The following is a 24002-nucleotide window of genomic DNA, read 5'->3' on the forward strand; positions in this document are numbered from 1 at the left end:
ATAGACTGGAAATGAGTGGAAATTAAGGTTATTGAGGTTAATAATAGCATAGGAGCAGAAAAGCCTACAAATTCTGTGATTTTAGCTGTTTTTATGCTTTTTTTCAAAAAAATACAGATCCAAAACACAAAACCCAGAACCCAAAACACGGAAGGGTGGTTTTGGCAAAACCAATCCAGATCCAAAACACGAAGAAAGATCCAGATCCAAAACCAAAACACGAAAAGTGGCCGGTGCACACCCCTAATACATACACACATATACAGTGTATATATATATATATATACACATACATAGCATTGCAGGTGATATATATATATATATAATAGATAAATAATACATATATTCCCCAAGCAGTGGAGTTCTGGACACTGGGTCTGATTCAGAGCCGGACGCTATTTGCGCTCGCTCGTTCAGAAAAAAAGGGGTGGCTATTTAAATTAACCGTTCGCTCTTAGCGGTCTGTTCACGCCTCTATGTCTGAACGAGCGAACAAAACATGCGAACGTAATTTTGAAAAAACGCCCCCTGGCCGCTCGCATCATACGTCATGTCCGCTATTTATTAGATTAATCGAGTATATCGAACGGCGTATGAACTGCTCGCTATTCTTGTGGTTGGATTTTCCTACCGCAATCATGCGAGCAGTTCTGACTATAAAACAACCAAGTGACGTGGTCGATGGCGCTGCTTTAATAATTATGCACACCCTTAAAACGCCCGTTTTGACCGTTTGGCACGCCTGCGTTCTGATCTCCACTCCCCGTTTTCAAGCACCTTCCCCTGTTACCACCCACATACGCCTCATCCTGTCACTCAAATTAGCAGGCATTCGCTATTTAGCGAGCACACGATTTTCGGCCGCACTGACTGGTTCGCGCATGCGTATTACAATCCGTACGCATGCGCAGATGTGCGAACATCGCTCGGAACAAACGAGCTGCCGCTTACGAGCGGCTCTGAATGAGGGCCACTGTCCCTACATATATATATATATATATATAATAGAAGAACAATATATATATATATATATATATATAATGTATGTATGTGTATATATACAGCAGTGGAGAGCAGGGAGCACAGTATATGAGTGAGTGACTGCTGGAGGACACGGACTGACATTAGGGGTGATCACTGCAGCTCAGCTGGTGAGGGCGGAACCTTTCTTCGTGTGACTCCGTTACGGGCGGACAGGATTAGGGTACGGACCGTGTGCACTAGTGTAGTGAGTCCCCGCTGTTTCCGGTGAGCGGAGAGAGAGCCGGTGAGTGGGGTGACGGTGGCCCCGGGGCAGGTGATATGAGTGGGGTTTGGGGTGTACAGGGCGCTGCCTCCCCTCCCCCGTGTTACCATGATGCCCCCTCCTGCATCTCTATCTGTGTGTGTATGAGAGGGAGCCCTCACCTTACATCACCTGTGTTACTGCATTTGCTGGTTCTTGTAGTACACCGAGCTCTCCCCCGCCTGTAGTCCATTACATTGTCCCTTTCTTAATTCCTGGACACGTTCACATTACACCTGTGCTGTGGTAATGGCGCTGGGGTCGGTGTTGGGTGCAGTGATGGCAACTGGAGGGTCAGCATTGAGTACATACAGCGATGGGGGCCGGGGTCAGTGTCAGGTACAATGATGGGTACTAGTGTCGGGTATAAGGATGGACCCTGGGGTCAGTGTCGGGTACAATGATGGGTGTTAGGGTCAGGTATAGGGATGGGGCCTGGGGTCAGCTTCATGTACAGTGATGTGGGCTGGGGTCAGAGTCTGGCAAAGAAATTGGGGCTGGGGTCAGTAGCAATGCTATGCTGCACTATGTTACAGTGATGTGGGCTGGGGTCAGTGTCTGGCACAGAGATTGGGGCTGGGGTCAGTAGCTATGCTATGCTGCACTATGTTACAGTGAGACCTCACTTAGTTATTCCAGACGTGTGCCCTAATGAACAATGTACCTGTACCTCAGTGGAGCAGCAAGTTCAAGGAGGTGCCGACATCAACCTGACGGCAAGGGATAAAGAATGTGTACACACACGGCACGCAGTGTTGGCAGAGTGTGCACCGAGCATCGGCGAAGCTTTCTCCTTGGATGATTCAATTGCGGCGGTACATGGGCACTGTAACAAATCAGCGCTCTGCGTGGTAGCGTTTAGCGGGGTCTCCCTGTACAGGATCCAGATAGTCCATGTATAATTATTTCATCTAGATTCCTGATGTCTGGAGGTGGTATGAGGGTGTCCTGTATGATTGCAGTCATGAGTGGCCACCAGCCATAACTACAATGTAATATGCCTATTAGTGCTCCTGCTTGCAGTGTACCTGTCCTTCCCTGGTAAATACATATTGGCCTCTATAAAATGTAATTAGTGACAGAGGCCCTGATTCACTACGGATCGCGGCTGAGATTACGCACGCAGTCTCACTGCGATGATATGCCGTCGCAGTACTACACAGGGACGCCCACCTTACCATACACACATCCGTAATGTTTAGCAATTCTGCGACGCCATCGGAAACATGGAGTACCATCGCAGCCTCACGCACACTTGCACAAGGTCTGACCTTACTCAGGAATTTCTAAACTCATTGCACGCACTGAGTACTCGAGCTGCGTATGGCATCGCAGTGCCTAATTTATGCTCGCCCCTGCAACGGCATAAAATGCGCTGGCAAGCCTGCGTTTCGCCCCCCCCCCGCCGTCACCTCCCACAAGCGGCACTTCCTTCAATCACTCTGCGATGGGTCTACGTAGTCACTGCGATTGCAATCCCGAACGCAGTGACTGGTTCGCACACTGTGATGCATATGCATGTGCTGAATGCAATAGTCGGCCAATTGCGATCCTTGCTGACTCAGGCCCAGAATGAGAACCTGTGAAACATGTTGTTCTTCCTCAGCTGTTATTTCCAATCCTTGCTCGGAGCTGTTATTCCGCTTTACAACCATAGCGACCAGTTGCGCGTATTCTTCTGTAGTCTGGTTGGCACTAGACGGGTATAAGCCAAGTGGCTGCTGTAGGTTTAGGGCAGATTATTTATGTTCATAAATAACACTCAACCAGTAAGAGTTCTGTCAAACTACAGTCATCCAGCGCCTGATATACGATACGCAGGTACAGAAAATTGTGCAGTGGCTGCTGTCAGGGTGAAACGCTGGGCACTGCCCATCTATTGCACTACCACCATAAGGGCACGCCAAAGGCATGACTAAATACTGATCTACAATATCTATAAACATAGGCTTCAGGCAATATGTATGTCAATGCTTTTTGGTTGCACCTGACCGTGTTTATAATGAAATGGCACAGCGCGAGTTCCCAAAACATTGCTGAATACATTACTTTAATGCCATCCTGTACCTGTGTATGTTATTACTGCCACCCATAATTACTAAACATCATGAAGGTGTAATCCCATCATTTTCAGTACTGGACGAAAGATGATAATCAGAACATTTATAGTCCTGAATTGTTCCAATATGATGTATAATATCATTTGGTCTTCCAAGGTGTTGAAATTATGTAAGACTTTGGGATTACACACAGCACAACGGTCCGGTTCATGGAGTCTGACACTATTTGCTGTGTATTGGGCGAGGATGACTTTACATATTTCTGATTTTTCAGGCTGATCAGTCGTAAAACATGTCCAAATTCTAGTGTTCATTCTAGCACCCTGCATGTAAGAAGTGAGGAGGGCACATTATAATGTAGCTGCTGTAGCGATAAGTCATGTATAAAAATGTTGCCCCTTCAAATTTAAAATATGCTCATCACTGATTACGTGCAGGGTGCTAGAATGAACACTACATTCAATGAAACTGTTATCAAATATTTGCAGTATAACAGGTGCAGTATTGCTGGTGCAGATTCAATGAGTATTTTATGTATATTATTAGATGTTTTGTTATGTTTCTGATTTAATAGGCCCTTAGTGTATTATAGATTTGTAGTATAGCAACGCTGGGCGAGTGCTTACATTATGAAGGTGTGTATATATGTATATGTATGTATGTATGTGTGTGTGTGTATGTATATATATATATATATATATATATATACACACACACACACACACGTGTTCATTCTTGCACCTGCCACAACCTGTGCTGGGGTGTTACTCTGCTCTGGTGCTTCTAGCGCACACTGCTGATGCAACAAACTGCTGAGATACAGACCAGAGTGTGCTAGAAGCACCAGAGCACAGAGCGACGCTCCAGGCAGGAAAGAGGAACTGCACAGGCTGTGACAGGTGCAGGGTGCTAGAATGAACACTATATTACAGCTATTTTGCTTGTGGTCCGTTGGACCCCAGTTACACAACCCTGCATAAAAAATAATAATGACCTGCTCCCCTTTTCTCTTCTGTTTCTGTAGGTCGCGTTCTCTGTAGGAATTGCAGGAAGTAGCATGTTTTTCCCCAACGTTGGTTTGTAGAACCGCTCTTGTGGAGGCCCTCAGCGGAGTTTGGAAGGGGGCCAGTGGCCGTGGTCTCGCCATGGAGAAAATGGCAAGAGTCACCACGGCCCTGGGCGGTAACACCCTGACAGGCCGCACCATGTTCTGTCACCTCGATGCCCCCGCCAATGCCATAAGTGTCTGCCGCGACGCTGCCCAAGTGGTGGTTGCCGGTCGCAACATCTTCAAAATTTACTCCATGGAGGAAGACCATTTTGCGGAAAAGTTAAACCTGAGGGTAGGTCGCAAACCCTCCCTCAACTTCAGTTGCGCCGATGTGGTGTGGCACCAAATGGACGAGAATCTTCTGGCCACAGCGGCCACCAACGGGGTGGTGGTGACCTGGAACCTGGGCAAGCCGTCCAGGAACAAACAGGACCAGCTCTTTACCGAGCACAAAAGGACCGTAAACAAAGTCTGCTTCCACCCCACGGAGGTCTACATGTTACTCAGCGGCTCCCAGGACGGCTACATGAAGTGCTTTGACCTGCGGAAAAAGGACTCGGTCAGCACCTTCTCAGGTGATTCGGGTCATGCCGGGCTTCATTTATTAACATGTTATAAGGGGTTTTAAGAAAACCTGGTGGAAGTAGCAATAATGTGTGGTGAGCCATTGTGACTGGCGGTTTCCATTGTGGTCAGTCTAGTTATACTAATGAAAGCTAAGTTTGGCTTGCTTGCCACTGCCGTATAACGCTGTATATGTACTGTAGGGGGTGCTAGAGAGTTAGTCGCCGGGTAACATTGGTGGGGTGTGCACTGGAAATGGCGTTGATTGCGCAGATGCTAAGACACTTGTAGCATAGATCTCCTGTCAACACCCCATTAAATATTACTGGCAGGCTGTACCTCTCCTGTACCCGTCACTCAGACGTTACCTGCTGCTGCTGCTCTTTCATTTCAAGCGGTGAAAGTAATGCAGGGATCCAACTCTCCGTTTTAAGTTGTCTTTTATTAAGTCTAAATCTTTGCATCATGTCTCTTCTAGAGTAGAGGGATTGAAGCTTTTTGGCCATTACCTAATATTTTAGACAAGTATAATATATACCCGTTGTGCACACGGGTATGCAGTCAGGAAGCCGGCGGACCTAAACCCGAATGCCGGCCTCCCGACTGCTTAATCCCGGCGAGGGTTAAAGGATAGGCATCTAAATCTAGACGCCTGTCATTTTACCGACGCCGGGAGACCCGCCCCCGGCATTCCGATCGAAGGGACGACCAAGCACGGATAGCTGCGGGGGGTTTAGGGTTCCCGGGTGGGACTTAGGGTTAGGCATCCCCCTGGGAAGTTAGGTTTAGGCTAGGGGGGAAGGGGGGTTTAGGGTTAGGCACCCCCCAAGGGAGGTTAGGGTTAGGCAGCGGAGAAGGGGGGGTTAGGTTTAGGCACTGGGGGGGAGGTTAGGGTTAGGCACCCATAAGGCAGAGGTAGGTGGTATAATTAGGTTAGAGAATACATACCTAGGACGAACGGGATTTCCTCCTATGCCGGAATGCCGCTGTCGGGATTCCAACCGCCGGGCATAGGTCCGATTCCTGCACACGTCGCATCCAAGTCTGGAACAGTATACCAAACCCAGTGATCTGTAAAGCGGGTTGCGGGTACGGTGCCAGATGTGACCGCGTAGCTGATGTTCCACACGTCTTAGTCTGTATACTCATGAAGCCACCTGTGATTTTGCGTATGGAGGGAGGAGCTTCTCAGTCTGGTATCGCCCAACAACAGCAGGGTGTGAGAGGTTTTTTTTTTTGCAGAATTGCTGTAAGGGGATTGTTATAGTCCTTACCCAGGGCCTGGCCAGTGGTGTAACAGCTAACCGACACACTGTGCTTTGTAGTTTGAGCTTTTTGCCCTGTTACAGACTTGCGTAGTGTCCTGAAGAAGTGGGATATGGTACTGTCTCCTCTGCCCAATGATTGTTAAGATCCCATTTGAAAGCCAGAGTAAGACTAAATGGTACAATTACCTTCAGGCTTTATATATAAACATTGGATATTTTTTTGGGACTATGTATGTAGGTCCAGCTGCTCATCATCATTTGTGGAAGTTGTTGATGAAATAAGCTTGTATGTGTATGTATAATGTGTGTATATTGTGTTACAGAACTACGAGGCGATCACACACACACTGATATAGGATAAATGAAGCATGTGATAGGATATTACATTCATGGTTTGCAGAGCAGGTTACGATACCACTGACAGATTGTTTTGTTATGATGAGACTCATCAGTGCAGGGTGTATGTTTCTTAGTGTGTCAGTAACGTAGTCTTTGTAGTTCGTTCCGTACTGAGGGTCTGATTCAGAGACGGACGCTAATGCGATCGCAACCGCGTTTTAGTACGCAACGCAGCTGCGGAATTATTCTAATGTTAGCAAAGATCACCTGAGCATAAAGACGCCCGCTGCTGCCTTTTCACCTGCGTGCAACCACGCACACCTACATAAACATCGGTAACATCGAAGCACATCGGCGGCCATCTTACCTTTGCGGCAGGTCTGACCTGCCGCAGCCTTGGGAGCTCCTCTGACACCAGAGCTGCGTAGGCAAACGCAGCGGCTAATTTATGCATGCCCATGTAACGGCGTTTAAACGGACAGGCGCGCCTGTGTTTTCGAGACCACTCCCCAATACCACCCCCCAAACGTTGGCAGTCTGTGGCTCGCTTGGCAATGGATTCCCCTGTGATTGCCATTGCGCATGCACCGCACTGCGATCATGCAAACAATCGCTCGATCTGCGTGAAAATTGCATTAGCGCCCGTCTCTGAATCCGGCCCTGAGTAAATAGTCTTCATTCTAGCACCCTGCACCTGTCACAACCCGCGCAGTTCCTCTTTCCTGCCTGGGATGTCTCTCTCTGAGTGTGCTAGAAGCACCAGAGCAGAGAGCGACACCCCAGGCAGGAAAGAGGAACTGCGCGTGGTTGTGACAGGTGCAGGGTGCTAGATTGAACACCTATCCTACCCAGATTGGTATTCAGTCAGATTGTTAAAAGTGACAGATTGTCGCCTTTTATAATGTCGGCATCCTAAAAAGTTGGCACCTGAAAAATGTAGAGATGGTCGACATTAAAAGAGTTAACCAAAAACCACAGTGTCAACGTGCTGAATGTCAACACAATCAATCTCAACATGTCGACATGTTCAATTGTGAAATAATGACCATGTGGAAACTTTCCTGCCGACCTAATAGATGGAACACCTCTGGCCGTGTTTGGTGAATAAGTGCCTCAGTGATCACGATGGTTCCTATGAATTGTTACACTGCGTTCTGTGTCCCTGCAGCGCGCCTCTTTTGTCTGATGATTTGACAGCGCCCATCATTGAGTAGCTTGCAGCCTGTCTATATATTACTCTAACTATGGCTGACGATACAACCTGGTCTTCATTCTAGCACCCTGCACCTGTCACACCCCGTGCAGTTCCTCTGTCCTGCCTGGGGTGTCGCTCTCTGATTTGGTGCTTTCAGCACACTCTGGTCTGTATGTCAGCAGTTTGTTGCATCAGAGCAGAGAGCGCCACCCCAGGCAGGAATTAGGAACTGCATGGGGTGTACGGTGCTAGAATGAACACTACGACCCACAAGCTGCGTCCATTGTATGTAGACAGATAGGGTTTAAAGGCAGTGACTTATCCGGGAGGTACACTGTGCCAGTGGAGATGTACAGGTTGGTATGTAAATCTTGGCCAGGGCAGAACTATTTCTGATCCTATTTGTGACGTATATTTTATTATAGCTTTAAATCCTGTGATTGTTCGGCGAACCTTAGATAGGACTTGGCAGACAGGACTCATATTTATAAACGTGTTTTTTTATTACTCTGCGTGCAGCTGAAAAGCCCTTGCCGATATAATCTGGGTATATAGTGTGGCCCTAACCAGTGCAAACCCCTTTACAGGACAGTCGGAGAGCGTGAGGGACGTACAGTTCAGCATCCGCGACTACTTCACCTTTGCAGCCACCTTCGAGAACGGGAACGTACAGCTGTGGGACATCCGCCGGCCAGACCGATTTGAGCGCATGTTCACCGCCCACAACGGACCCGTCTTCTGCTGTGACTGGCACCCCGAGGACCGGTAAGTACCGAGAGATCGATTCTATCATCATCGGCAAAACCTCCACACAATACACAAGCGTTTTGTACATGGTCCTCTCAGATGGGGGCTGTTACATGGTTTTTTTATAGCTCTTTATGGCTTCTCCATTGATGGCTAATTTACCATTGGATAGGAATACAGGTGTCCAGGGAGGAGGACTCGGGCACCATCAGTCTTGTTACTACCCATAAGATAAGCTGGGTACACAAGTAAATATTTTCTGTCCAACTAGTTGATTGGTTGGAATGAAAATCTGGTAAGGAATGAAAGCAAATGACAATCAGCAATTTGCTCCCAAACGCCGGAAAATGGACAAAAACTGTTGTTTAGATCAAACATTTAACAAACTTGTCTGACGTCATTTTCATCTGTTTTCTGTCATTTAGGAGCAAATTGCTGATTATCAGTTACTCCCATACGTTACCAGATTTTCATTCCAACCAATCAACTAGTTGGATGGTTGGACAGAAAATCTTTAAGGTGCATACACACGGTCAGATTTTTCCTTCAGATCTGAACGATAACGATTTAAAAAATCGTTCAGTCGTTCATATCTGAAGGAAACTCTGACATATCTGTCAGATGAACGATTTTAACGATGCGCGTTCCCGATGGTCAGATAACGATATCTGACATCTGATGTGTCTGCAGTCAGACTTGGACGATTCCATTCATTTTAATGCAGTCAAAGATCGTTTAAATCGTTCCAATCATTGGTGAAATCGTTCAAATCGTTCATCTGACAGATCTGACCGTGTGTATGCTCCATTACATGTGTGTGCAGCTTAACACTTCCTGCTGGGAGGAATGGCCATTTAATTTCTGCCCTCTATAGGGATATTGCGCTAAAGCAGGGGTGGGGAACCTTTTTTTCTGCCCAGGGCCATTTTGATATATATAACATTATTCGCGGGCCTGGTGCAGGCTACGCCCCTCTGTGTGATGTCACACTGGGACGGGGCCACATTCGCCAGTGATTAGAGCAATACCCGGAGCATCCTGAGGATGCTCCGGGGAGCTGTAAGGGCAGCGGTGTGACCGTCTGAAGCATCCTAAGGACGTTCCAGGCGGCACTGCTGCATAGATTCTGGCTGCAGGGGGTCATTCTCGGCCAGATGAGGCTAGGAGAAAAAAGCTCAGAGGGCCTGACCAAATGATTCTGAGGGCCTTATACGGCCCCTGGGCCTGAGGTTCCCCATCCCTGCGCTAAAGGCCGGGAATTGCATTACATGTACTTAGTAACTCTCAGCCAAGTCCCTGAGTGACTGATGGTGCAATGACCGTACACCGCACCTTGTAGCTACAATTATCTTGTGTTATCATCCTCATCAATGGTTTTATTTTTGCAAAATACCAAATAATAAACCACAAATGTTCTATCATTAGTTTGTTAATCTGTTTAATATCAAATCTCTGTACATGCAACACAAGTGCACTACACGGCAATGTACCTCCTGCGTGTCTCCCCGTCCTTACATGCAGTTTATTAGCTCACAGGTCACCATGGACTCTCATATTTCTTATTCCCTGTGCCCGCAGGGGGTGGCTGGCGACCGGGGGCCGCGATAAGATGGTGAAAGTGTGGGACATGAACACTAACCGAGCCAAGGAGATCTACTGCGTCCAGACCATCGCCTCCGTGGCCCGGGTCAAGTGGCGCCCCGAGAGAAAGTACCATATAGGAACGTGCTCCATGATGGTGGACCATAACATCTACGTGTGGGACGTGCGCCGGCCGTTTATCCCGTTCGCTACTTTCGAAGAACACAAAGACGTAACGACGGGAATCATTTGGCGCCACTCCCACGACCCTTACTTCTTGCTCTCCGGCTCGAAGGACAGCACCCTCTACCAACACATCTTCAGGGACGCCAGGAGGCCGATAGACCGCGCCAATCCGGAAGGCCTCTGCTACGGCCTTTTTGGGGACCTCGCCTTTGCCGCCAAGGAAAGCCTCATTTCCTCCTCATCCTCACACGACTCCAACAGGAAACCTTACGACCGGCGGCATCCAATCTTCTTCCTGAGGAAGCCAGACCCCATGGAACAGTTCGAGAACATCTCTAGCGGCCTGAGCGTTTTTGAGACGGGGGGAGGAGACATGGGCTGGTTTGTAGCCACGGCGGAGAGATACGCCCTGGCGGGGCGACCTGTGCCAGACCTGTGCGACCATAACGCCAAGGTGGCTCGAGAACTCAACCGGTGGCAGGTAGGTGAGCCTCGGAGACACCGAAGGACGTGTGGTCACCTGGTTGCCCAAGTTGCTAGCTAGTAGTTTTAAGCACAAGCAGTGATTCAGTGAGGTACAGTACTCTTGATTATAATACTCCGGTGAAAAAAAAGAAACCCATTTAGCCACTGCTATGAATTGGTTTATTTATTTTTTTTAGACATTTACATTTTTTTATATTTGACCAGATTTTTCAAATGACAGAGTTTCTGAGGTCAGGCGGTTTCCAGTTGTCCCGTAATTCTGATTTCCCTAAGGTTCCAGCAGGCTATGCTGGGGTCGTTGCTGCCACCTGTTCAGTAAATATACCGTTTAGACTCTCCTGTGTCTATATTATAATAGTGCAGGTTTTTAGCAGTGGAGATGGTGCCCATAGCAACCAATCAGACTCTAGCTATTGTATTCTAGAACAGTGTTTCCCAACCCTGGTCCTCAAGGTACACTAATACCCCTTTTACTCAGGAGCTAAAACCCGGGTTATTGAAGGGTTAACTCGGGCAGCTCCCTGGTGTAAAAGGGGAGAGGGTTGGATCGCTGGGTCGAGTGACCCGGCAATCCAACCCAGGTAACTAGCAGGGTTTAACACGGGCGTAGCCCGTGAAACCCTGCTGTTAGAACAGCGCACTCCGGGTCACGATGACCTGGAGTGCGCTGCTAGCCAGCCGATTGGTCCGGCTTCAGTGGCGCTTGGAGATGACGTAATTTCCAAGCGACCACTTTCACTCCGCAAAAGCCGGGTCTATGCAGACCCGACTGCAGTGTGTGCGGCACCGACTCGGGAATATCCTGAGTCGACGCCGGAAAAATTCCGGGTCTGATCCAGATAGGAACTTTGTTCCGAATCCGGGTCAGACCCGGAATTTAGGTGGAAAAGGGGTATTACAGCCCAGGTTTTTGTGATATCCATGCTTAAGCACAGATGGTTAAATCACAAGAACTGAGGTACTAATTAGGACACCTGTGCTCAAGTATGGCTATCCTTAAAACCTGGACTGTTTGTGTGCCTTGAGGACCGTGGTTGGGAACCCCTGTCCTAGAAGGTGGTAGTTAAATGTTAAGGAGAATCTGATTGGTTGCTATGGGCAACATCTCCACTTCTAAAAACTCTCATTTTAGTAAATATACCCCAACGAGTTATCAGTATACATCACTGGGGCGATTGATCCCGGGAAGTGATCGGATTGCCATTCAGGTGGCCGCTATGAGGACAATTTAGCAGCTTCATCACTGGGGTTTAATTTTTGGTGTCTCCTATTTTTTTTTTTTTCTATTTTTACTCTCACTACCTGCAAAATAGTTGACATGGTCTGTAATTCTCTCCTAGCCACGTGTACTCCTAGGGGCTGATTCTGAGCTGGGAGCAAAGCAATGGAAAAGCAAATATCTGTGAACGTAGGCAAAACCGTGCTGCACTGCAGGTGGGGCAAGATCTGCAGAGAGAGATCTAAGAGGGGTTTGTAGATCAAATCTTAAGGTCCCCATACATCTGCGACGGATCGTCTCGAACCCGGATCCTGGAACCCGGCATCACAGGATCGCTAAAGTCCAACATATTGGATTTCTCAGACATGCTGATCGTGATCAAAAATAGATAGTGATTGGCAGATCGGAGAAATTTAACATGTAGCATTTCACCGATCCTGCGACAGATCGCGGGACATCGATGGCCGCTGGTGGGCATTTCTGACCAGCGGATCAGCGTTTGCGATCCCATCGCTTCTTCGCGGTGATCTGTCGCAGATGTATGGGGGGGCCTTTTACCTGCAGTGTAAGAATACAGCTGTCCAGCATTAATGTGCTGCATGCAAAAGCAGCCAGTATTTACCCTGCATGCAACAGTACTAAATATAGTGTTCATTCTAGCACCCTGCCCCTGTTACAAACCCTTGCAGTTCCTCTTTCCTGCCTGGGGTGTCGCTCTCTGCATATACACATAGAGGCTAAAACTGAAGGTGAATCTTTGGCACCACAATCTCTTTGCCTTACCCTGGATTGGTTATGTAGCATTGAATGGAGACCTCCCCCCCCCCCACCCCCCTGCCTGATCCCACCTCTGGCTCTTACTAACGCACTTTTTGCCCCTTCTTCCCTCCAGGTGGCTCAGACATGGACAATGCTGAGGATCATTTATTGCAGCCCGGGTACAGTGGCACCTACAAATCTCAACCACAGCCTGGGCAAAAGTGGCACCGCACTGCCCCTTCTCAACAGGTGGGTCCTTGGTACATAGCATGGTACTCTCTCTCTCTATATCTTGTGTGAGCGCTGAGTAACTATGGCAATCTCCACCCAGCTTCAGCCTGAAGGAAATGCCCCCAGGGATGGGCAGCGAGGCTCGGCTGGAGCACAGCAAGGGGGACAGCCGGGCAGACAGCATCCTCATGGACTCCACAACCATAAACAATGACGGTGAGGAGAGAGAAACGGTTCCCCTGGGTGGGGTATGGGAGACGGGTCAGAGACTGGAAGGGTGGCTCTGGGTGAGGTATGGGAGACGGGTCAGAGACTGGATGGGGTGGCTCTGGGTGAGGTATGGGAGCCGGGTCAGAGAATGGAAGGGTGGCTCTGGGTGAGGTATGGGAGACGTGTCAGAGACTGGAAGGGTGGCTCTGGATGAGGTATGGGAGACGGGTCAGAGACTGGAAGGGTGGCTCTGGGTGAGGTATGGGAGACGGGTCAGAGACTGGAAGGGAGGCTCTGGGTGAGGTATGGGAGACGGGTCAGAGACTGGAAGGGTGGCTCTGGGGGAGGTATGGGAGACGGGTCAGAGACTGGATGGGGTGGCTCTGGGGGAGGTATGGGAGACGGGTCAGAGACTGGATGGGGTGGCTCTGGGTGAGGTATGGGAGACGGGTCAGAGACTGGATGGGGTGGCTCTGGGTGAGGTATGGGAGACGGGTCAGAGACTGGATGGGGTGGCTCTGGGTGAGGTATGGGAGACGGGTCAGAGACTGGATGGGGTGGCTCTGGGTGAGGTATGGGAGACGGGTCAGAAACTGGATGGGGTGGCTCTGGGTGAGGTATGGGAGACGGGTCAGAGACTGGATGGGGTGGCTCTGGGTGAGGTATGGGAGACGGGTCAGAGACTGGATGGGGTATGGGAGACGGGTCAGAGGCTGGAAGGGTGGCTCTGGGTGAGGTATGGGAGACGGGTCAGAGACTGGAAGGGAGGCTCTGGGTGAGGTATGGGAGACGGATCAGAGGCTGGAAGGGTGGCTCTGGGTGAGGTATGGTAGACTGGTCAGAGACTGGATGGGGTGGCTCTGGGTGAGGTATGGGAGACGGGTCAGAGACTGGATGGGGTGGCTCTGGGTGAGGTATGGGAGACGGGTCAGAGACTGGATGGGGTGGCTCTGGGTGAGGTATGGGAGACGGGTCAGAGACTGGACGGGTGGCTCTGGGTGAGGTATGGGAGACGGGTCAGAGACTGGACGGGTGGCTCTGGGTGAGGTATGGGAGACGGGTCAGAGACTGGAAGGGTGGCTCTGGGTGAGGTATGGGAGACGGGTCAGAGACTGGAAGGGTGGCTCTGGGTGAGGTATGGGAGATGGGTTAGAGACTGGACGGGTGGCTCTGGGTGAGAAATAAAAGCATTAATGTTCCTACAATGCTGCCCGTGTCTGGCCTGATGGAGCGGCTGATAACATGTATTAGTACCAATGATGTGGAGTGTGCTTCAGCCTTGTTTTGCTAACAGTGTAACTCTTGCAATCCCCGGGCAGAGAACGAAGAGACGGAGGGCAGCGACGTTCCTGCAGACTATCTCCTGGGAGACGGAGAGGGTGACGAGGATGAGCTGTACATGGTGGACCATGAGCACCCACACAGTGAGTCTTAGTCCCAGGCTGTGAGTGTAACGTGAGCTCCGTGTAACCGGCTGCGTGTAGATGGCAGTTACTGTATGTTGCTGCCTTTAATTCCTATTCGCAGGCTTATGGAGCGTACACATGGTCAGATTTGTCAGACTTGTCAGATTTGTCAGATGGACGATTGAACGATTTGAACGATTTTACCAAAGTTTTGAACGATTTGAACGATTGAACGATTTTTGACTACATTAAAATGAATGGAATCGTCCAAGTCTGACTGCAAACCCATCAGATGTCAGATATCGTTATCTGACAAATGGGAACGCGCATCGTTGATCGTCCATCGTTCAGGCATGTCAGATATGAACGATTTTCCTTCAGATATGAACGACTGAACGATTTTTAAATCGTTATCGTTCATATCTGAAGGAAAAATCTGATCGTGTGTATGCACCATAAGTCATAAATGTGCGGCACAGGTGATCATTCTGCCTCTAAACACAAGGACCCAATGTGGACCCTCAATGAGTGAAGCATAAAGGCCTTAAATGATCACTAAATACCAATATTATTATTTTTGTTTTCCTTGATTTTAAAGCATGATTATATTTTATGACTTGTCATGATCTATTATTCAGTGTGACCATATTCAGCACAGACAGATCTAATACAGGTTATAAAGCGGAGACTGCAGTCATTTGAGCTGCTGTGACATCACTGTGGATTTCATTTATACCATTTTGCTCCTTTTGTTATATATAATTGTCCAATAATGGCTTTGTTTGTTCCAGATATCACCCATCAAGCCATGCTTTCTATTAGACACCACAGTGATAGACGTATAGTATGATTCTCTACCACAGATGCATAAATATTGGGACATTGACAGTTGATTTGGCCACACCTAATGTTTTTGCTATCTCTCTGATGGGTTTGTTTAGATTTTTCAGCCTAATGATGGCTTGCTTCACTGATAGTGACAGCTCTTTGGATCTCATATTGAGAGTCGACAGCAACTGATTCCAAATGCAAATGTCACACCTAGAATCAACTCCAGACCTTTTACCTGCTTAATTGATAATGAAATAACGAGGGAATAGCCCACACCTGTCCATGAAATAGCTTTGATAGTCCCATTACTTTTGGCCCCTTAAAAAGTGGGAGACACATATAGACACCGTTGTAATTCCTACACCGTTCAAATGCTTTGGATGTAATTACCCTCAAATTAAATCTGAAAGTCTGCAGTTAAAGCACATCTTGTCTGTTTCATTTCAAAGCCATTGTGGTGGTGAATAGAGGCCAAAATATGAAAATTCTGTCAATGTTCCAATATTTATGCACCTGACTGTAATATATATATATATATATATATATATATACATATATACATACTAGCTTTAAATAAATATAATATACATTTTTCCTGTCCAGTTTACCCGTTCTCAAAACTCCATTCGTAGGAGCTTTTATAAAGTGGTGCAAATGAGGCAGTTCTGTTTCCCCTAGAGCTGATGACAATGTAAAACACAGGAACAGCCAATCCAGCAGGTATTGCCCAAGCGGAGGCTTATGTGAACCATCTGTACACTCGCAGCTCCCTGGATCCTAAATCTATATTTCAGGCCCCAGACATGTGGGATTACATCACAATCTGATGCACTAGGTTGTCATGAACATTTCCCATCCATATGCTGATCATTGTACGGCCAGTTTTATTTATTTATTAACCTGTGCACCTAACCCACCGGCTCTCCACGGGTGCCTTGGATCCTACAGAAAGTTAGACGAGTACGGATGTGAGCGTAGCTCCTACCCCCCGGTATGCTGATCTGGCCGATCTCTCATTCGGTCATCCTCCTCCTTGATTGGGGCATAATCCAGTTGTAGCTCTTGGGTCTATGATTCTTAAGTATGAGGATCTCGCTGACCCAGATATTGAGAACTATACTGCATAGAGCGAAGCATTTGTGTTAGAGAGCAATGTCCTCGTCAGTGGAGCCATTAGACTAATCTTTGATTTCCTTGATGATTTCATGCATAGGATTAATGTATTGGGGCCTAATCTTTTTTTTTTTTTTTACCTCCCATAGAAAAATGGCAGCTCCTGCTTAATGTATAGAAAAATATTCCTCATTCGTCCTGCGCATGGTTTTAGAGACCTGTCGCATTTATTGTCTGGTCTAAAAATGTTTTCTTTAGTGCATTTATTTTCAATGCCGCTGTATAGGGAAATGTGCTCAGAGTTCGGTGGTGTACCACTGCCCCCTAGTGGTTATTTCATCCTACAACATGGTCAGGATATTTACCAAGCTACACGTTCTGGACAAAATCTATCTTTGGAAAATGCTTCATTGTTACATTGTAAACCCCCCCCCCCCCCCCCCCCCCCCCAAAAAAAAATAAGAGATGTAGAGAACCAACGTTTTGTTCATTTTACTGATAAGGTAAAGTAAGGTGACACCGGCATTTAGGATGTTACATTTTCCATAGAAAAGGTTTCAGACCTACATGTAGACTTATTACATATATTCAGTGCTATTTTTCAGCAGGAACTCAGTTCCTGAACCTCTTATTAATTATGATGTAATGTCCTGGGCAAAAATTTATTTTCCATTAGTTTTATTTTAAAGTCCCTTTTCAGTGCCTTTTTTTTCTAAATACTATGGGCTCGATCCAATTAGGTGCGATGTACTCGCGTGTGCCAGTCATCGCGACAGTGGCCGTGCTTGACGGCCGCCCGGATTCCATAGGGCAGCGAGCAAATTCAGGCGAACTCAGTGGCGAGTCAGGCTGCGAAGGGTACGTTGTTCCGGGCCGTTGCCGGCGTTTTAACGCCGTTGCCACAGCACATCGCACCTAATTGGATCGAGCCCTATATGTTTGTGTATGGGGGTGGGGGTGTCCGGGGTCTCATATGAAGTCATTAAGCAGTTCATATGGAATTGATTGAGCAAAAGTGCTTCATTTACTGTATCGCGTCCTCCCCAGAATCGTGTCGTTTATCATTGTGAGCTTAGATACTTGTCAAATATTATAATTTCAAAACTTATAATAGAATTCTATTTCCGCACATCCAGCTGGCACTGATATAGGTCTTTGTTATGGTACAGTCACATTAGCTATGTGACAGCCTGGGGTAGCCATACCCTGCTTGGGCCTATACTCCTCCCGTCTCTTCTACCTGGAGGCCAGATCCGGTCCAGGTAACTAATACTGTCTCCTGTCCCCCGCAGCCGAGGAGCAGGAGTATATCCTCCCGCAGGAGGGCTTTCCCCTGCGCCACGAGATCACCGACAACCCCGCCGCGCTGGACCACCTGCAGGACAAGGCCGACTCCCCCCACGTGAGTGGCAACGAGGCCGAGACGGTGTCCCTGACCCCGGTGGAGTCCTTCTCGCTCATCTCCATCTCCCACGCCCTGTACGAAAACCGACTCCCTGGCGACTTCTTCAACCCCACCGTGCGAGACATGTTGTGCTTCTACGCCGAGCAGGGGGACGTGCAGATGGCGGCCTCGGTTCTCATCGTGCTGGGGGACCGGATCCGCAAGGAAATAGATGAACAGACCCAGGTAAGATCCGTGCGCTCATCGTTCTTCCCACCTTGACAGCTGATGCCCTCTAGGTGTGTAGTAACGTCCGACCTGTACTGCCCTCTGCAGGAGCACTGGTTCACTTCCTACATAGACCTGCTCCAGCGCTTCAAGCTGTGGAACGTCTCCAACCAGGTCATCAAGCTGAGCACGTGCAGCGCCATCAACTGCCTGAACCAGGCCTCCACCACCCTCCACATCAACTGCAGCAACTGCAAGAGACCCATGAGCAACAAGGGCTGGATCTGTGACCGGTGAGCACCAAACCCTCCCTCGAGCTCTATGCCTGCCTGCCCGCTGTATACGTAACTTATAGAGATGGAGGCTGGGAGAAAGAAAATATACAGTGATTAACACTAATACGAATGCGTGCTCGTACGCCTATCCATTTTGTACTATAAGGCGCAAGACGCCAGGCGCGATTGCTTTGCTGGGCACTTTTTCCTCCTTTAGTGCTACGCTTTCTCCAGTGTGTGTCTTAGTTGGCTTATAGTGTATCGGGTACTTAGGCTCGGTGTTTTGGCTCGGCTAAGTCGCAAAGTCCGTGGTGCGCTAAATGGGGACTATTTGGCGCGGTTTGAGGGTAGCTGTATGTCAACACATCTGTATACCAGCATCACCTCTGTAATATCAGTATAAACTCCTGTAGATAATATCCATGTACAGGGAGTTCTCATGCCGATACGTCATCAGGAAAACCTGTGTAGGAAGAAATAGAAAAACCGTAAGTTATAATGTATATTGGACTAATTCCGACATCTGTGGCTTCCGCCCCTTGTTCTCTTATGTGGCCACATAACTCCTGGGCGACTTGTAAGATCCCAGCATTGGATCCATTATCCTGTTATTACAGAGTATTTCACCATTACCGTCAGTACCCGTCCCAAGTTCTCCGCAGAGATCCCCCCACGCACACTAGGATCCATAACCAGTATTTTATTCCGACTGATGGGGAAACCCGAACACCTGGAGGAAACCCACACAAACACACGGGGGACATACAAACTCCACACCGTGCTGATCCCTGTGCCATGTGCTGCTCTATATATGTAACCCACATAGGGTATATGCTGCCTCTTATTATACTGAGGGCACCACTGGTTTATTACGTTGTTATGACGCGTTTGTTGTGTCCCCGACTCTCTCACAGGTGCCGGCAGTGTGCCAGTATGTGTGCGGTTTGCCACCACGTGGTGAAAGGCTTGTTTGTCTGGTGCCAGGGCTGCGGGCACGGAGGTCACCTACAACACCTCATGAACTGGATGCAGACGAACTCCCACTGCCCGGCCGGCTGCGGACACCCCTGCGAATACAGCTGAGCGCTATGTGGGCGGATACTTGATGAACAGTCCTCCCTCTAATGTGTACTTACCCCTCTGCAACCAGTACAAGAACCGGGTCGCCCTTTCCCCTTCTTATAACGAGATGGTATAGCCGTGTTCACATATGCCGGCCCTGGTCTGGTCTGGAGAATCTCCACTTCATTGGTGGTACAATGCGCAAGCGGAGCTGCCCCTGTGTCACCGCCCTGTTGGTGGGAGGTCTGTGCGCAGTAAATGCTTTGTGCAGAAGCCACTCTTACAGCCGGGTAATGTTATGGGACATTTGTGCTTTCAGATCAGATAGAGGTGACCTTTTCAGCTGCCCCCCTGCCTGTATAAATACAAAACTAAAGCCTACCAGTGTTTAGACTGGCGGTTCGCTAGCTGTTTAGACCCAGCGTGCTGTTACATACTGGGGCTTACTATTCCACAATACCTGGTGATATCACGGTGGTCTCCCTTCAGCCAAATAGCGACCTTCGATAATGACCGCGTGCTGACTACGGAATCTTTTGTTTTTTTTTTACATTTTAAATTCACTCCGTCTTCTCCAAGGCCGGCAGAGTAAGCGGCTTCTTCCCACCTATCCCTCATATCCAAATCTAACTTTAGTCCTGCTAATGGGGAGGTCCGGCGATTACGAGGTTCTGTGCCACTTTAGGGCTTGTTTTAATGATCCGGTACTGAGAGTAATGCTGTGCTGTCATCTGTAGCAACCAGATGTTGGCTTTTAGTAGTCCTAGTGTCATTGTACATCTGGTTGCTATGGGTTACAGCAAATGTGTCCTGCTTGCACTAAGCCATTTTGGCCTCGTTTAACGTTACAGCAAGATGGTGCAGTCTTGCACCTTGGCAATACCGTGTTGTACCGCAGGTGTTGGGGTGGAGTGAGGGGCAGATTTTAAATGGGCGGAGATTTGTGCAAAAGTCTGAGGAGATTGCGGAGCCTCTTGATGTCGGGGTTTCCGGATAAATAATGTTTTTTTTTTGTTACATTTTAGTTTTTTTTATTGAATTGCAGTGAGACACCCGGGACCTGGGTTTCTACACTTCTCGCCTATTACCTCACGGTAACCCAGCTCCTGCAGTTCTCCGCCCGGCCGTCCAGGCTTTATTATTACCAATATATTACGTTTTGTGTCTGCGGCCATTTTGTAACAATCTCCTCAGGTGCTCTATGTTGGTCTGTTCTCCAGCCTGTAAGATAAGTTGTATTTACAATGTTTGTACATAACTATACTAAGTAAACATACAGCGTTCAGTTGTCTTACCCCTGACTTTGTTGTTTTTGTTGATGGGGAACCAAATATTCAGCATATTTTGCCTTCATTCCTATGTTCCCCTCTTTGCTCACATGAAGGAAATGCCAACCAGTCCTGTATAGGGGTGTTAGCGTCTGCATTTGCAGCCATTTTGTTGGTTCAACCAACTTTTGTAAAATTCAACTCCTCAGTGTAGTGTCTGTTTAATGGTGAATGGATAGGCTGCGTCCTCGTCAGTACAAGATGGCTACCTCCGACGTTCAGACCGCCATCCTGCCTGTAATGCTCTGCGAACCTTTATTACTGCTGCACAGCACTGGAATGTGTGTTATAGATGGTTCTAGTGCTAGGTTGAATTATTCTGCTTTGTGACATATTTTCCTTGTTAAAGGGATTCATGAACCATCATTACCTGCGCAATAAAATAAGAGATCATAGGAATTGGCTTTATATCTTAGCAATAAGTCACCCCCTTGTCCAGGTGGCTGTCATCCTACTACACCCTGCTGTATGATCACGTATAGACATCCGGGGAAACGAATGGAGAGGGAGGGAGGGCGCCACCTAGTGTAGGATTTATATTCAACCATAGAGACATTTTTGAAAGTGCCATAGTTACGCTATACTATTGCTATACAAAATACAGACAGCGGCACCTGACTTGGTATCCCGACAGGGGTTAGGTAAGTATACTTACCCTTCCCCCTTCTCCCCCTAACCCTCCCTTCTAGTAGCCTAACCCTAACCTAACCTGCCATGCTGCCTAAACCTAACACTCTCCTTCCCGTCCCCTGCAACCCCCCCCCCCCCCCCCTGCCTGGGGCTAACAGCTATGGGTGCAGCAGACTTACCTGGTTCGGGCTGGCGTCCTTCTGGATTCCGGCGTCAGGATTATGAGAGGCGTCGGTGTTTCGACACCTATCTTAAGTCCCATGCCGGACTCTCAGCGTCTGGATTCAGAGTGGACGACATGCCATCCCCCAGTTTGATAACTACATCCCGTAGGACATCCATGTAAGGTGTATATATAGGACGGGTTTGAAAAGGACCTTTTTGTTTTTTCTTTTCTCTTTTTTTTTTTTGCCAGCTTTGCCTGCGTTCCAAATGATGATGATATGGCAAAGTGCTTAACTGTGATATTGTATTACTACTGCAGGATTAAAATCGCCCATATAACAATTAAACAAATGGATACACGTAAATTGTAGCAACAGTAACTTCAGGCAGTATACCTTGTATATTGCTGACATCTAGTGGACACTTGCAAGAATTACACGTTTCAGTTAAAGACACACTAAAGGCTGTTTATGAACAAGGAGAAGTGCCGGCACCCTGCTCGGTTGCTGAGTTCTGTTATTATGCGCCTAGTTTTTTGCACAACTGCGCAGGAAGCTCCTGGATTTTGGGAAAAGATGGTGTAATCTGTGTGGTTGCAATATCTAGCGTGTCTTCTGTGTGGGGCCTAGGTATGAAGCCGTGTGCAAACAGGAAAATTTGTTTCCCGGGAAATATTTAAATGAGATTATGGAGCCTGGGCCCCTCTACTTTGTAGACCCCCCCCCCTGTCGTCCTCTCTGCACCCCACTAAGCACCCTTGCTGGTCATTTACCTGCTCTCCAGGACAGCTGGGAGGATTAGACCTAAATCTGGAAAGTCCAGGTGAATAGGCAGCTATATGCAGTTACAATCCCATATAGACAGTATATACTGGGAGCTCAGCTGTGCACTCAGAAGACACCTACTCTATTTTGTTTTACCCACAGTGTGTGCCATTGACATGGTATTCCCTTGTGTTCATTCCACTCCAAAACATTTGTAGGTGTACGAGTGGATAATGTCTGCTTGGCTTTACTGCTGGTATAGTCTGTGCAAAGCAATAAACCATTAGGCTATGATGAACTACAGTTGCTCAAAGGTGTAAAATATTAAAATATTCACTAGACCACAGCAATCAAATCCGGAATGAGCTTTTATCTGTTTGGTACGAGGTAGACAATAAAATCCAGTGTCTGATTGGTTGCTACGGTTTTGTGCATACATATATATTACATATACGAGGGTGAGTCAAAAATGATTTGCACTCTAGCTGTAGAATTTATTTTAATCAACTTTCAGAAAAGACAAACACAACAAGTTTTACTATTCCCCCATTAAAAAATGTTTTAGGCTGAGCTGCGAGCCACGATTGCACCGCTGTCTTCACCTCTTGATCAGACGTGAATCTTCATCCTCTTAGTGCTTCTTTCAGGGGACCAAACAGGTGATAGTCCGATGGGGCAAGATCAGGATTATAGGGAGGATGCTTTAATACCTCAACAAAGTTTTTGGAGAGTATAGACAGTTTGAACAGCGGTGTGAGGACATGCCTTGTCATGCAACAACACAACACGCTGGAATAGCAGTCCTCTGCGTTTTGAACTTCTCTGTCCATTCATACAAACTTAAACTTCTTTGCGACAAAACGCCTTCACCATACTGTGCACAAAGTCTTCTATAAATATCGGCACCAGACACACCCTCAGACCACAAAAACCTAATCACTGCACACTGCTCTTCTTTCATGCAAATTGCGAATGGGGCAGCCATTTTCTTTTTTGCACTGTGGTCAGAAATGAACTGACCTAGTACGGAAAGCGTTGATAAGATGGTGCGGCCAACAAAAGTTTTAATATAACTGGAGTGCAGATAATTTTTGACTCCCCATCGTGTGTGTATTCTATATCCTATACACCCACTACTCACACCAATGTCACTGTGTGCCATGTGCAAAGACTTCTATGTAACCTCTCCTATACACCCATCTCTCACACCAATGTCACTGTGTGTCCTGTGCACAGACTGCTATGTAACCTCTCCTATTCATGTGACAGCGGGCCCAGAGCCCCTCTCCGCCCACACCGTACTGGCCGTGCACATGGTGTCACACCTATCTCTTGCATTGATGGTGTGACGTCAATACATTTTGTTTTTGTTATTGCTCAGCTTTAACTTGGAGATGAAACAAAGTGCAGGTTATATCTAGGAGTTTCCATTACACACTGATGCAGTTTTCATGAATATCAGTTCAGTAGTCTTGGCACCAACTTGGAACATACAGACAGACACTACGTTGTTATAATATTAGTATAGCTATAAACATAGATTCAGGTAGAATTTGGGGCCCTGATCAGACATAAAAGGATGTCCTACAAGTAAGAGAGAGAAACTATAGAACAGACTAAACGGGTTAATAAATA

The 24002-nt window shown here is 47.7% G+C and overlaps 1 protein-coding gene across 3 annotated transcripts; it reads left to right on the plus strand.

Annotated features, from left to right (window-relative positions):
• Positions 1-1124: 1124 nt before the first annotated feature.
• Positions 1125-21173, plus strand: WDR24 (WD repeat domain 24). 3 transcript variants are annotated; one of them, XM_088464880.1, is made up of 10 exons: positions 1125-1267; positions 4370-4971; positions 8350-8527; positions 10088-10757; positions 12874-12989; positions 13072-13187; positions 14501-14605; positions 17824-18161; positions 18252-18436; positions 19333-21173. In XM_088464880.1, the coding sequence occupies exons 2-10, from the start codon at positions 4491-4493 to the stop codon at positions 19499-19501; spliced, it is 2358 nt and encodes a 785-aa protein (XP_088321006.1). In that variant the 5' UTR covers positions 1125-1267; positions 4370-4490; the 3' UTR covers positions 19502-21173. The 3 variants fall into 3 exon arrangements, with proteins under 3 accessions (XP_088321006.1, XP_088321007.1, XP_088321008.1); XM_088464881.1 differs by having other exon boundaries at positions 1149-1204; XM_088464882.1 differs by lacking the exon at positions 1125-1267 and adding an exon at positions 1606-1624.
• Positions 21174-24002: the final 2829 nt, after the last annotated feature.

Source organism: Taudactylus pleione, unplaced genomic scaffold (assembly GCF_031769625.1).
Source record: "Taudactylus pleione unplaced genomic scaffold, aTauple2 ptg000061l, whole genome shotgun sequence".
In the NCBI taxonomy this organism is placed as follows: domain Eukaryota; kingdom Metazoa; phylum Chordata; class Amphibia; order Anura; family Myobatrachidae; genus Taudactylus; species Taudactylus pleione.

Coding starts and splice junctions, on each gene's coding strand:
- WDR24 (XM_088464880.1), top strand. CDS start 4,491: ATGGAGAAAATGGCAAGAGTCACCACGGCCCTGGGCGGTAACACCCTG. Junction 13,188..14,500: donor CACAACCATAAACAATGACG/GTGAGGAGAGAG, acceptor ATCCCCGGGCAG/AGAACGAAGAGACGGAGGGC. Junction 14,606..17,823: donor GGACCATGAGCACCCACACA/GTGAGTCTTAGT, acceptor TGTCCCCCGCAG/CCGAGGAGCAGGAGTATATC.